Consider the following 14,641-nt stretch of genomic DNA (forward strand, 5'->3'; position numbering starts at 1 on the left):
TTAAGGAGCACATATATTTTACACAAAATAAAATGTATTAGAAATAGATATTTCCTACTTTCAAGCCTTGATGAAGCAGGAGAAAACCAAATATGAGGAAGAGGATATGGAAGATTGAGAGGAATGAAGAGCTACCTAATGTTAACCATACTCTTGTTGATTTAATATGCTTGTGACATTTTCATCATAAATTACTTTAAATTTCTATAGTCTATAAAAGTACCAGTAAAATGGATGATACCATACTGTTCTCATAAAAATGTTTAAATGGGTCCATGTATTTTACAAATTTAGGGTTTTTTTTGCTCAAAAGCATCTCTCAGGACAGTTTAATGAGGATAAACCTTAATTTCATAATTAAAAAGATAAAAATAATGCATTTATTTGAATGAGGAAAGGATGTGCATGTTATTTTTTATTCCAAATATATGCCATCTGCAACCTTTAAATTCAATAAAGTATTTCAGAGTATGCTTATACTTGTATTTCAGTAGTAGTTCTTATACTACTTTGGAAGTTGTGAGTCTGTAGAGATTTATATTTAACCATTGAATCACTTTTTATAAGTGACTGGTCTATTTAATTATCTAATTAACACATAGCGGCAATATTTTTTTCAAATTATGAAAGAATTAATAATTCTTTAATAATCAAAATTTTGAATAATTATTTTGTTCACATTTTTCTTTTTACCTACAGATATTAAAGTATCTCAGGTCAATCTTCAGTAATTATGAAACAATCTTATATGTATACTAAACCAGTAATATGGATTATTAGCTTCTAGGTATAATACCCACTAGAATAATTTTTAAAGACAAGGAGATAATATATAATACAATATGAAATTTATAATATGTGATATTGCTTCAGACTATTTTTAAAAATATTTTTAGTTCAGTAAATGTTATTCAGTACATGTATTTTACTGGATAAAATTTTAATTTACAGAGTGGTATCTTGGAATATTGGTTATTTTCTTAGTAACTTCATAAACAGCTTAGGATGAAAACAGAAAATACTACTTTTTTGAATTGCAGAAAACAATGCAAAGGTTTTTAACACAAGTGAGGGAAATGGATTAATTCTGATACTTGAAAAAATGATAAACTGTCAGTCATTGTATTTGACGTCATGTCCTTTTACTCTTTTTTATGAAATCTAAGGCATATGAATTAAATCTTATTTTTCTGTTTCAAAGACTGAAATAAAAAATACACACAAACTTGGGGAGAAGGAACACTCATTACTGAGAGTACAAATATACTCTTCTGGTTTTCTTTGTCTGGAATATATCTTGTGTTAGTTGTCATAAAAAAACAATTTTTATCAATAATTTTAATGATCTGTTTCATTTAAACCACAATATCTGGAAACTATGAACAATGTGTGTGTATTTTCATGTAAATATATGCCTGTCTTCAGTTTTCAATATTTCATTTCTAGAGAGACCCCACTTATCAGGGTCTCGGGCTTATCCTGAGCAGTTGTATCATTTGAAATTTCTTTCAGAGAAAAATCAAGATAAGCTATGTCACAGTACTTTTCTCTGAGGGCCTTTTTCTTTAGTATCAGTCATTTTATTACAGAAATTCTAGCTTGCATCCACACATACATGTGCATGTGTGTGTGTGCAGACGCATGCATACATGCTAATAATTTCTTTTCCATCCAAACCCTAAAATTTTCACAAACTACTGACTGGTGAAGAAAAGAGAATTGATCTAAACATTTAAGGTGACTATTGGAATCTAAAGTAACCTCCTTGTTTTAAGATACCATATCATATGGCAATTATTATCAAAGTGACAGTCTCTTTTATTATTAAATTGATTTGTTCAAGAATTTTTTACTGGTTATTTAATAAAAATTACTGTGTGGTGGCTTAGTGGAAGAGTGCATGTTTCAGACAGTATTCTTAAAACCCTAATCCTCAAGATGATTTCGGGTTTGTCTGTGTTTATATACCATGACGTAAAGTGGACTTCTGGCAAGCATCCAGTTAATTTTTTCAATGTAGGTAGACTCACCAGATAATGTTCTTCAGATACTCTCCTTTCATGCCCTCTCAATGGCTTTTTGTGTATTTGTATGATTAGGAAAAAAATTGTTACAGGTGTCTATTGCAACAAGTCAAAAAAAAAAAAGAGGTATACCAGACTTAAACTGATATGGATAGTAAGAAAATTACTTTGCATATGAGGCTTTGTTCTTTTGTAATGCACTGTGAACATTTTAAAATAGAGCAAAAAGAAGTCTTGACCAAATAATATGATAGACTTATTTTCTCTAGACATTGGGAAAGACTAAATATGAATGACTGTTATTTGTTTTGAGTCCCTGGACATCCTGAAGCTAGAATCCCTTCTATTTGGTATCTGTCATTTCTCCCCAGAGAAGTAAGTCATGAAAGTTAAGGTGACAACTTCTTTTTTTAAATGTTCCAGGGCAGTAAACAAGAAGACTCAGAAGAACTACGACCTCTGAATATAGGTACTTTCTGAGAGGTGCATTTATTTTATTACTGACAGTCTTTTATCTCTCTTTCTTTCTCTCTCCCTTTTTTTCTTGTAGCAGTTATATGCTGCCCAGCTAGCTGCAATGCAGGTGTCTCCAGGAGGGAAGCTCCCAGGCATACCCCAAGGCAACCTCGGTGCTGCTGTATCTCCTACCAGCATTCACACAGACAAGAGCACAAACAGCCCACCACCCAAAAGCAAGGTACCCTTTTGAAGAAGCTGTCTTGCCATTTAGAGTTTTACTTTTCATTCAGTGACATTTATTGAATATCTATTATGTGCCAGCCACAGGGTTGACCTCTGGGTCTTCAAGGAGATAAGAGTCTAGTAAGATTAATAAGGATCAGTAACACACATATATTTAGTCATTCATTTATTCAACAAGCATGCATGGATAGCTATAGTAGGAAATGTGAGTGATACAAAGATTTATAAGATAGATATATGCTGTGCTCAGGTAGCTTAAAGTGTTATAAAATAGATACCCATGTTCTATGATATAAAGTCTCAGAGAGTTACAGATAAAGTTCATTGGAAGTTATTAGGACAAAGATGTTAGTTACCTTTAATGAGAGATTCTGGGAATGGTTTCCCAAAAAAAGGGGCAACTGAAATATACCTTATAATCTGAGTACAGACAGGGCATCCAAAAAATATTTATTTAAATATCAATAAATTTTATAATGCTGAGCAATATGGATATAATTTCAGATATATCATTCATCCAATGAGATTCTAATGATAGATAAAGATAATCATAGTGTTAGAAGTAAGATTATTTAGAAATAGAATTACTTTTGGGAGCAAAGAGAAATTTTTTTTTAAAGACCAACTCTGGGCTTTAAAGATTTATCTATTTATACCTTAGAGGGAAAAAGAGAGGACTAATGGGGGGAAGGAGCAGAGAGAGAATCCTCAGGCAGAGTCCCTGCTGAGTATGGAGCCTTACACTGGGCTAGATCGCAAGACCTGAGATGAAATTGAGTCAGCCGCTTAACCAACTAGCTACCCAGGCACCCTAAGGAAACATTTCTTGAGAGAACTTGGAAAAGAATTGGCAGGGAGAGGATTCAAATGATTTATTCTTCGTATTGGAAGAGGGAAGAAGTAAAATTTTAATTTCAAATGTTTTGTGTAAGATCTTAAGATCTTAGATAATGATATATGAATATATTAAACTCTCTGTGAAAGAAGACAGGAAAGTAACCATAAAGTATTTTCCCCTGCAATTACTCAGGGAAATGCCTAACACATATTTATTTCTATTAGAAAATATTAAGTAGAAAACTGATGTAGTTAATTTACCCTCAAAATAACGTTTCATCTTTTACTGAATAACCTAGAAAATTGTTTCTGTTCTCTCTTTCTCAAATGCCGTATTGGAAATATCTTAAGAGTAACAAGGTTAAGAGTATAGTCTCAACAGTTGAAAGAGATAGAGAGAGAAAAACATTTAAAAAAAAGAGAGAAAAAAAACTCCCAAGAATTTCTTTTTAATCCTATTCTAGTACCCTGTAGATGCCTTTCACCATTAGTATATTAATTCAGAGGGTGAATTGGGAAAGTGCACTCCAGCTTCTACCTCCCCAAAACTCTTGGGGCCTTTTCCATATTATTAGGAGGTAAATACATTTGAAAGTACAACTTAACCTGGACAAAGAACTTATACCATGCTTCAGCAAGAGTATGTGCAAATATATAGTTCAAATTATTGTACCCACTGCTGGGACATTAGGAAGGTGTGTACAAACACACCTTTTAAGATTAATTTCAGTTGTGTAATGGACCTTGCATGTTCTGTGCTTAACGTACAGTGAAGATCCAGTCTACTTTTCATTATTATCACAGTAGAACATAGCTTTTAAAACTTGGCAATAATTATAACGTTTGTTTTATAAAATTTAATTTTAAAGCAGTGATATTTTGGGGTCTTCACAGACCAGCAGTTTTAATGTATTGCATGTAGGGGGTAATTTTGAGTAAAGTAAATAGCTATAACAGCATAGTCACTGTCACACACAGATAATTCTGTGAGGAATTATTCTCTGGATTTTTTTCCCTTGATTTAATAATGTGATTTCACATCATGTTTCATAATGATCTTTGCATTAGGACATTTCATTTTATGATTTTAGAGTATATACTTCACTTGTAAATGACTAATAGAGTTTTTTTTTCCATACCTCTCAAGTAACTTTTTATCATTAGCATCTTCCCTCCAAATTTCTAACTCAAATAATCATGAAGTTTTTGCTTCAATCAGCCTCATGCATTTATGGGTCTATTCATTCATTCATTCATTCATTCATCCATTCAAATGTTTACTGAGCAGTTGCTACAGTGATACTTTTCCTAGGTAAATAAGGCAAATGCACAAGTGAGTGAAGGTTAGTGTGGCCAAGACTGGCACACTGCTTTATAGGTTCTGTGGCTCTAGACATGCCTAGAATCTTATACAATACGTGCAAAGCAGACATGTTACCTCAGTGATAATCTTCCATTTTCTATAGTTTCATATACCTCCACTTTTTGGTACTAGTGTAAAAGTGAATTATGTTTCTATGTTCTTATATGTAAGTTTATAAGTTTTTATAGTCTATCTTTAAAATTCAGTAACTTTTTGGAAATTAGCCCTTACGAATTTTCTGTCATGTAAAGTTTAAGAAAACTATAGATGTGTTTCTTCCCATTTGCAATTCAGTAAAATGCATAAAAAGTCTAACCAACAATAAAGTGTCTCTTTTTAGATAATAACATGATTTGATAAAAATATGTCCCTTCTTTGCTCAGAGTCCTCTAGCATACTGTCTACAACCACTCATTGTCAGAAAAGATGTTTTAAATGTGATTTTGTTTTGGCTCAGAAGTAAAATTTAGTACATCAAAAATAGACCAATAAATATTACTGTCATTTTAATGAAGAACATGGCCAAAAAGATACAATCAACAGTAAATAAGGAGGACCCATTTCAAAACATGAATTTAGTTTCTTATAACCTGAAACTGACATTTATATATGGCATTATAAACATTTTTACTTCACAAAGCTATTTTACTTATATGAAATAGCTATCATTTATTACTATATTTATATTTTTAAACAATTAATTCTTATTGTCCTAGGCTAATTTCTGTGTGTTTTATTGGTGAATTCTCTTGTCTGTTTTACTATGAAACAGAATTATTTTATTGATGGGCTTTGTGTGATGGCATACCTACCTGGCATAAACCAAACTGACAGTTTACGTTTAAGATATATTTATTGTTTGGAACAATGGAATTGTCAGCCACATATAAATGATGATGTAAGGAAAATGATCTTATTGGCAGCTGTCAAAAATCAACCGTATTCTCTGGGTTTTATTGCCTGCCCTTCTTCCCAGGTGTGCCTTTGCCTTTGCCTCACAACTCTAGAGAAGGACACAAACAAAACTTATTTGCAATTTGCAAAAAATGGAAGGGGGGAATCAAAAGGAGGGGGCTCCAAAAGACTGTAAAATTGTACAGCATGAGTCCTCTGATGCATGCTGTTTTCAATCTGCTGTGTGCCAGTTGGAGGCTTGGGGAGTGTGTGCGCGCACGAGAAAGGATAATGCTGAGAAATGATAGAGTGGCTGTGACCTCCAAGCTCAGCCTGGAAATCCAAGACATTGATTTCACTTAGCATTCCTGCTGAGAAATCTGGCGGAGTTCAGTTGTAATAAAAGAACAAGATTCTGTTCTAATGGTAATGGCGTATGACAGACATATCACTTTGTCTGTCCTCAGCACCAGAGAGAGGAGAATTGGAGAAAGGTCACCTGACCTGCCGGTGGTGTTGTATGAGTGCTGTACTGAGCTTTGAACTGCCGCCTAGGAACGTAATTATTTATAATATTAAATGATAAAGAAACCTTTAGAGGGTTCACAATGAATCTCTAAAAACTGCAAACAGAAATTGTGTTCTGTAAATACGAAAACACAAAAAGAAATCTGGTCTCTTCAAAATCTGCATTGGAGAATATGGGTAGCACGCCTTGTTGAGTTTTATGTCCTTGAACTTACTGCTTGTGAAATGTTTTTGTTAATGCCTGACATATTGTCATTGGTTAATCTTTCTTTTTTTAATGCCTTGATTTTATTAGGCAAAAGCCAAAAATCTATTTTGCCAACAATTAAAAAATTAAGGTCACTGGCAGATTTTTTAAATTTTTCAGGTGTTACATAAAGCTCTTTTTACTAAATGTACACACGTGTCTTTAAAAATTGGGTTTTTTTCCCCTCCAGATTCTACTCCAGGACCATTCTTTTCAGTAACCAACATAAAGAAAAATATTTCACCCTTCAGAGATATTCTCTTAGCTCATGTGTGTCCTCACAGCTAGTTTCTTGCTAAACATTAGTAAATAACTTTGAATGAAAGTATGAAATCCTGAACTTTTGTGTATAAGAGATCTTATTTAAAGGAAATATAAGAAATACTTCTGCCTCTCATATTAAGGAAAATTACTCAGTTAAAGTACTGTTGTGCCATATTGGTCTTTGAGTCTCATATACAGTATTGCTCCTCTGATTCTGTCTAAATTACTCAACAAATGCTTAAATTTACTTGTTTATAGTTTAGCATTTTGCCACAAGATGGATCAATGTATTAGTGACTTTCAATTTTGCACCAGCCTATTTCCTTATTTAAATGACTTTCTGAATTATTTGTTGCAGTCTTTTAAAAACCTATATAGCCTTTCCTTTGTGATAGCAGTGAAACTTGATAAACTTGTTTTGTGAGAATACATCATTTCTTTTAAAAATAGTGTAATCAATGTCAGCCCTACAATAGTAATCTTAGGAGGAAGAATATTTTTACTTAATTTCAAACACCACTCACACAACTATTGGTAATGAATAGATTTATAATCCCATGTTACCAAGATTTTCTCATATATGTCACAGATGTGCTGACTATCTGAACTTTACATTTTAAGTGATTTGCCATTGTGAAAGTAGCCTCCTCTTGGGAAAATTATAAGAGCATCTTGTAAATACTATTAAATGTCTCTTGGTATTTGATGAAAACTTGTATATTGCCTAGAAAGCCAAGAGTAGTAAGTTTGAAAATCTGATGACGAGAGAATTCTTAGGTGCTTTTGTTTTACCTTTACTATGACCCTCGTCCTACTCCTCAGTCACAACTTTATCTCTATCAGTGACAGGAGCACATAGATTGTCCAGATCAATTCTTTTTTGTTCTTTTCAAATACTTATAGCAAGTGATGTTCCCGTTTGCTCAGCAGTAGCACCTGGGAGTTATGACAAGGGAAAGAAATATTTTCCAACAAGCCAGAAACAGCCCTAGCCAACTGATCAGACACAACAATCAGATTCTTTCAGATGCAACATCCTCTTAAATATCGCTTCAAGTTCAGAAGCAAGAAGAGGAACTATATTGTTATCTGATCTTGTTTCATATGTGTAGTAATGAAGATCTTTTCTGGTTTGGTGACTAGCTGCTTGTGTTAATAGTGTCTGACTTGTCAATGACTCTTATTGAGAGTCACCTCATATTGGCACCTATTTTCTGCTGTAACACTACCAATCACATAGTTTCATGCTATTGAATAAGCATTACATCAGTACACACTTATCTGCAGGATAGAATTTTGTAGCTTAATACTATGAGTAACAACCTGCGTCCCATACAAGATTATTTAGCATTATGTTGGGAGTATGAGAAATCAGAGGGTAATCATGATTCATCTTAATTGAAAATTAGTTCTAACAGGAGATTTGGGAAATAAAGCTTTTTGCTAACTTTGAGATAGTGTTCTTTAATGCCAACTGAGGGGAAAGGCTGAGTACAAGTATACATGTAGTGTAACCACAATTGAACCATCACCAACACGAACTATATGACAAAAAATTCTTTAAAGATAAAGCACACAAATCAAAGCGATTTCATAAGTTTTAAATGGCTCAGAAAGTGCTAAGGCCTTCACAGGAATACTTCCATGATGAAAAGTTTGAAGAGCACTGTTCAATACAGCTGTAACTTCAGTTAGCATTTTTATCTGGCCATGAAAAATTTTGAGTAGTAGTAGTTGCTAGAGATGTAATTTCCAACATGTGCAAGTTCCTAGAATACTAGTATTTGACTTATTCTTAGACCTTTTCAGATCAAGATCGCAAATAGTCATTATTGACTACATCAGGCTGGAATTGGCCTCAGTGTGGTATCTCTAAGTAGTCCAGAGTGCTTAAATATGATTAATAAAATAGCAACTACCTTTCATCTACAAACGTAAAATGAAATAAAATCACTGATCCATTGTGAAACTGTTGGACTTGGTACTTTTTCCAGTTTTCATTTTTTTCCTAAAACTTCAGAACAGAAGGGGATGTTAGCCCTAGCTAATTATAACCACATTCAAATTGCCCATTTTCTATTCTTATGCTTTTTTAAAAAATATTTTATTTATTTATTCATGAGAGACAGACAGAGAGAAAGAGAGCGAGAGAGAAAGAGGCAGAGACACAGGCAGAGGGAGAAGCAGGCTCCATGCCGGGAGCGTGATGCGGAACTCGATCCCGGGACTCCAAAATCAGGCCCTGGGCTGAAGGCGGCGCTAAACCGCTGAGCCACCCAGGGATCCCTTATTCTTATGCTTTAAACACTGTCTGGCATGTCAATTAAATGCTAGAAGCTCCCTGATACCTTGCTCTGTAGAGCTGCTTTGTTGAATAACTGTTGAACACCCCTCTCTCTCCGGTATGTCAATATCTGTGAAATAACAATTTTGTGAGCCTTTGAGATGTGATATGGATGTGTCACACTCAAGAAGTGAATTCATTTGAGAAGAATCACTCCATAGAGTTAAACTGGAAATGTACCCATTATCATTATCATCACTTCCTGGGTGGGACTTATGTACAGTGAATATAACATAGTGGTCCTGTCATTTTAAATAAAATAGTTTTCATTTTGCAGTTCCATGTTGCTAAACTGAAATATGTTAAATGAAGTGTTATCAGCAGAACCCCTGTGATGAGCCTCCTCCTTCCCTATTCATCTGTATTCAGTTGACAGAAATCTCAAACAGCTAGGTACTTAAACAGAGGCTTTTCTGAGCACAGTGATATTAAATGTCCAAGTAGGTCATTTGGTGATATATTCTTATGACTCAGAGAAAGAGGGGTTGGTCACGTTTGTAACATAAAGACAGTAAAAATTATTTTAAAAAGAGATAGACTAGTCATAATCATGTTTTTTTTTTTTTTTAAGGCAAAATATACAGAGGGATTTAGGCAACTTTCTTTGAATTCAACTGACCTGGCCTCTGTTCCCCAGTATACTGAGTTTGTTTTGACAGGAACCTGTCTTGAACACAGCAGCCAGCTCTGAGGAACCATGTCAAAGCTTTTTAATAATGCAAACCATCGGGAAAGTGAGGGGATGTTGAGCATGTGCAGACACAGGAAGATCCACAGAATCACAGTTTCTAAATGAAATTTGCCCTCTGAAATAGATCCAAGCCAAAGAAGATTCACCACCCAAAAAACTGTGATTAAGGCATTTTAATTTTAAAACCAGGCATTTAAAACCTAGATAATATATATATAGGAAGGAAAAACAGCAATATGAAAGGATGCCTCTGTGTAAGAGGAGGATCTGGTTCAACCTCAGTGAACATCATGGCTAGAAAGGATAAGTCATTACTATGTCAGAGACTGAGAAAGCAAAGACACACTTCTATAGTTACCTATCTTTTGGGGAAAGCATTTGTGATTTCAACTTCCTAAAATGCACTTCAAATCAGCTCAGATCCTTTATTTTTCTATCCTAAGTAAATGATCAGTGCCTCATTTGAGCTGATTATTGACCCCTTTCCATCCCTCTAGGCCATACGTGTACTGGAACTGTTTGGAGAATTGAGAAGAGAAACCATACAGGACTCCTCTGGCCTCAGATTTGATTCTTTCTTTAATCAAATATATCTGTTTACACAACTTTCTTATTCATAAATAGGAGGAATTTTAATGGTCTGTCTCACAGAGATGCACCAAAGTATAGATATGTTTTTAAAATGACAACAAATATCAATGTCTTATTTAGATTGATGGAAAATAGTATAAATACATATTCATTAATTATATTTGTTCAATATATTTTTCTTTAGAGGGGACAAAGCATTCTACAATATTTTTAAACATTACAAAATGGAGAGGGGAAAGAAAACACAGTAATTAGATGTAGGTGAAGAGTCAAAAAAAATTTAAGAGATGTACCATTCTAAACTAAAGACAAGTTCAAAACCCAAAGTATTCAAAAGTGTCATTTATTTAACAAAATGTATTAGACTTTTTATTTAGAGACGTGTAGAAACTTAAGAAAAAAGGAAACTCGGAAGGTACTCAATTCAGAACACAATAATCACCTCACGAGGTCACTTTGCCACCACTCCATGAGGTGGCATTATTTTATTCAGAATAACTCTTATTGTCACAATATTCTTATTTAAATAGAATTGTAATCAGCCTTCCAGGATTTCAGCTTGTGGTTTCATTGAATGACAATTGTATTTGTTAGTACTCTTTCAGTTGCAAGTAATAGAAAACCCAACCCAAACGGGATCAAGCAAAAAGGAAATGTATTCACTCATATTAAAAAGAAAAATTATTCTGACTTCAACCCTGGTTTAATCAGGAGCCCAAACAGTATCGCATGAAAGTGTTTCCTATCTCTTAGCTCTGTTCTTTTCTCATTCTTCAAAAGACTGTTCCTTTTCAGCATTTTATAGCACCCTACGCTTACATCTATCATTCACTGATTCAACAAGTATTAATTCATGCTTACCGTGTGTCAAGTTCAATTCAAGGCAGTAGAACTACAGCTCCTATAGCTATGAACAAAACAGTTTGTCCTCTTAAGATCGTGCAGAATAAAAGGAAGAGACAAACTGTGGGCAATTAAACAAATAGATAATTTCATATATCGGTAAGTGCTATGAAGAAAATAAAACATAGTAAAAGATAAAATTCCTGGGGATATGCAAGGAAATCTTCTGAAGACAGAGATATAAAGGAAATCCTGTCTGAGACCTAAATCACGAAAAGGAAAGTACCTACAAAGGTCTGGGAAAAAGCTAATCCGAATAGGAGGAACAGCAATTGCAAAGACTCTAATATGTGAGTGATGTTGATAAATTCGGGGCTTAGAAAATAGGTTGGAGTAGCTAGAATGCAGTTACCATGAGGGAAAATAATAAGAAATGGGGTTGGGAATGAGAAAGACCAGATCATGTAGGACTTTTTCATGTTAAAGAATTTATACTATATTCTAACTGCATTCAATTTAGACAGAAATAATAGGTTTTCCATTTGCCATACCATTTATTAATCTGCAAATTTTAATTTCCTACTCACTGTATTTCTTTCTTAGGGTATTATGTTTTTGAGGCATAAGAAATTTTGTTTTCTTTTACCCTTGGGCCAATTAATAGTTTAAGTATTTATAGTTAATAGTTAAGCATCTCTACAATAGTTCTCTAGAAATACGGTGGAATCTGACCTTCATGACATATATTGGACCTTGCCACTGGAAAGTCAAGATCCTTTAATTTGACAAATGTCTATTAATTGCCTGTGATGTGTCAGTCACAGTCCTAGGACCTGAAGATGCTGGCACATAGTGTAGAGCTCTGCGCTCATGTTGCACAGAGTATACAGTGAGGTATGTAATGAGGGATATGGGTGGGAAGAGAATTATATATAGCCTATTAAAGGCAGCAAGTAAGTGCCAGCAGTGTAGATTTAACCTAAAATATTTCCTGGGTTTTCTTCAGATTCACTTACTTTATCAGGGTTTTTTCATTAGCAATACAAGAAAATACACACTCTTCATAGTGCCTGTCACTACCTGTATGAAGCAAATTACAAGGTTGCATTTCGGAAGTGATATTTTGATATTAACACTAACACATGAGCACTAATTCAAATTTAGTCACCTTAAAAGTAAAAATAACTATTTGCTAGTGATGATAAGAGTTTTGGAACTCTTACTTTACTTATCTTCTTTTGATCAGATTAATAAACCACATAGGAAAAACAGACCCTAATTTCTAATTAATCTGATTTTTGCTTTTGATATTTTTTACTTTTTAAAAATTTTTACCCCCAAAATTATAAATCCGTGTGATTTCAATAGATCTGCCGGATGCAACAGACCTTTAGCTAGCTTTTAAAAAATCAGGGGAAAATAAATAAATAAATAAATAAATAAATAAATAAATAAATAAAAAATTAGTAAAAATTATGGTCTATTTAAGCATGTACATAATAATTCACTTAGAATTCTATTTATTTTACTGATAGTTTATATACAAAGTTCCACTAATACTATATTATTGTATTATATTCTATGAAGTGTGATTCCTTTTTATTTACACCTATTTTCCCCTTTTTTCATGAACTTATGATATTATGAAAGCAGCTTTAATTGTATCTATTAAGAAACAGATACTATTTTAATTCAGAATCTATCCAAAAAGTTATAAGATAATGAAATTCTCCATCATCATTTATATAGTTTCTCTCTACTGGCAATAATCAGCCATAAAAAACGTAGTCATTCTTAATTACAACTTTTTAAACAAAGACCAGAGATTGTATGAATTGATTAGTATTAAATATGAAAAGAAATGTCCTCAACAGATACACAGTGAGTGGTATAATTCACATTGACCGTAAATTATTGTTTAGGGGCTGTTTAACATGATCAGGAATTCATAAGCTTGTATTCATTACCTTGCATATCTTAAAGTTTGAGAACGTAGGAGACACAGAATAGCATTCAAAATAGAGAATAGCTCTTTTTTGGACCTAGGAAATAATTTTATGGCTCTTTTTTACTCGAAAATATGTTTGAATTTTTTTTTCTATATTGAGTAAGATTTTTTCTCACTGAAAATTTAATCTTAGAAATATTAAATTTGAAAAATGTATTCTTTCTGGCTCAGAGTATTGAGTATTGCTAAGAACTTGTCTAACACAGTGCTGCTTAGAAAGGATCATGCCTACAAATGCAACTGTCTAAATATCACAAAAAGCTAGCAGCTTCTCTTAACCTAAACCCTAAGGTGTCCTAAAGTTCTCATGGGAAGAATGTGCCCCTTTCTAGTCCTGGACCTCCTTGTAGATAATATAATTAGATGCTCCTTAGAATTACACACCCCTCCTTATGAGCTGTATGACTTACAGTTGTAATATCCCACAGTTTTCAGCACTTGACTTCTAACTACAGACTAGCTGATTCCGTTGAGTAACGTTTTCAGAACTCAACAGTTAAAAAACATACTCTTTATGACTTCTGTTTTTCAAAAGGAGAAAGATAAGATCTCTAAATTTAGAAAAAAATAAAGACCACAATTTTCATTTTACAAGTTTTACAATACCAAGATAATTTGAAGGGAAAAATGTATATTCAAATTGATAAAAAATTCATTTTCCCCCAAATTGTTTGCCAATACCAGAAAATACTAAGAACCCTACATTTTTGTAAAACCACAAAATATTTTTTCATTAAAACTCTGGTGTAGTCCTTTGCAAGACCAATGATCAGTACTGAGATTCTGTATGTGACTTCCATTTAAATTGGGCCTTTCAATAACCAAGGAATCTTATTTTTTAGTTCATTATATAATTTGAGCTGTTATGGTTTATTGTATGATTTTGATGACTTTTGGCAGTGTAGATATTTCATAAATAGGAGAACAAGAAATTGAAACCAAAAATAGAAAGGATGAAATACTGCAGAAAATTTTCTCTTGTGTTATTTCCAGTAGCACTTAAAATAACATAAGAAAAATATTCTGTTGTGAAGTATGTATAAAAGCATCATGACAGCAATAGGAATGTCCTTAAATAGGTACAGATTTGTGTTTTCTATACTTTTCCATGTAACTCTTTTGAGGATCAAAGTTTCATTTTAAGTCAGCAGGAGCTCAATATTCAGGTCAATCCTATATAAATATAGGGCAAGACAAGAATTTTGGGTCAACTGATGGAATTTTTAGTGCCAGTTTTCATGCAAATAGTGCTGTCATTTATCTAAGAAAATGGCAATTCGGATCTAATTTTAAGAAAATCACTGG

General features: G+C 33.2%; 1 protein-coding gene and 1 long non-coding RNA gene across 26 annotated transcripts in view; one reads left to right on the forward strand and one right to left on the reverse strand.

Moving 5' to 3' along the window:
- SOX5 (SRY-box transcription factor 5) overlaps positions 1 to 14,641 on the forward strand; it is a 994,522-nt gene that overhangs the window by 922,246 nt on the left and 57,635 nt on the right. For all 24 annotated transcript variants that reach the window (XM_077870731.1, XM_077870732.1, XM_077870738.1 and 21 more), the window contains one exon: positions 2,575 to 2,721. In XM_077870731.1, the coding sequence (XP_077726857.1) occupies positions 2,575 to 2,721 (147 nt within the window). The remainder of the gene's footprint in view (positions 1 to 2,574; positions 2,722 to 14,641) is intronic.
- Positions 1 to 14,641, reverse strand: part of LOC144297092 (uncharacterized) — a 39,383-nt gene that overhangs the window by 10,135 nt on the left and 14,607 nt on the right. The gene's annotated exons all lie outside the window — the stretch shown is intronic.

The sequence above is a fragment of the Canis aureus genome, chromosome 25, assembly GCF_053574225.1.
Source record: "Canis aureus isolate CA01 chromosome 25, VMU_Caureus_v.1.0, whole genome shotgun sequence".
Classification (NCBI taxonomy): domain Eukaryota; kingdom Metazoa; phylum Chordata; class Mammalia; order Carnivora; family Canidae; genus Canis; species Canis aureus.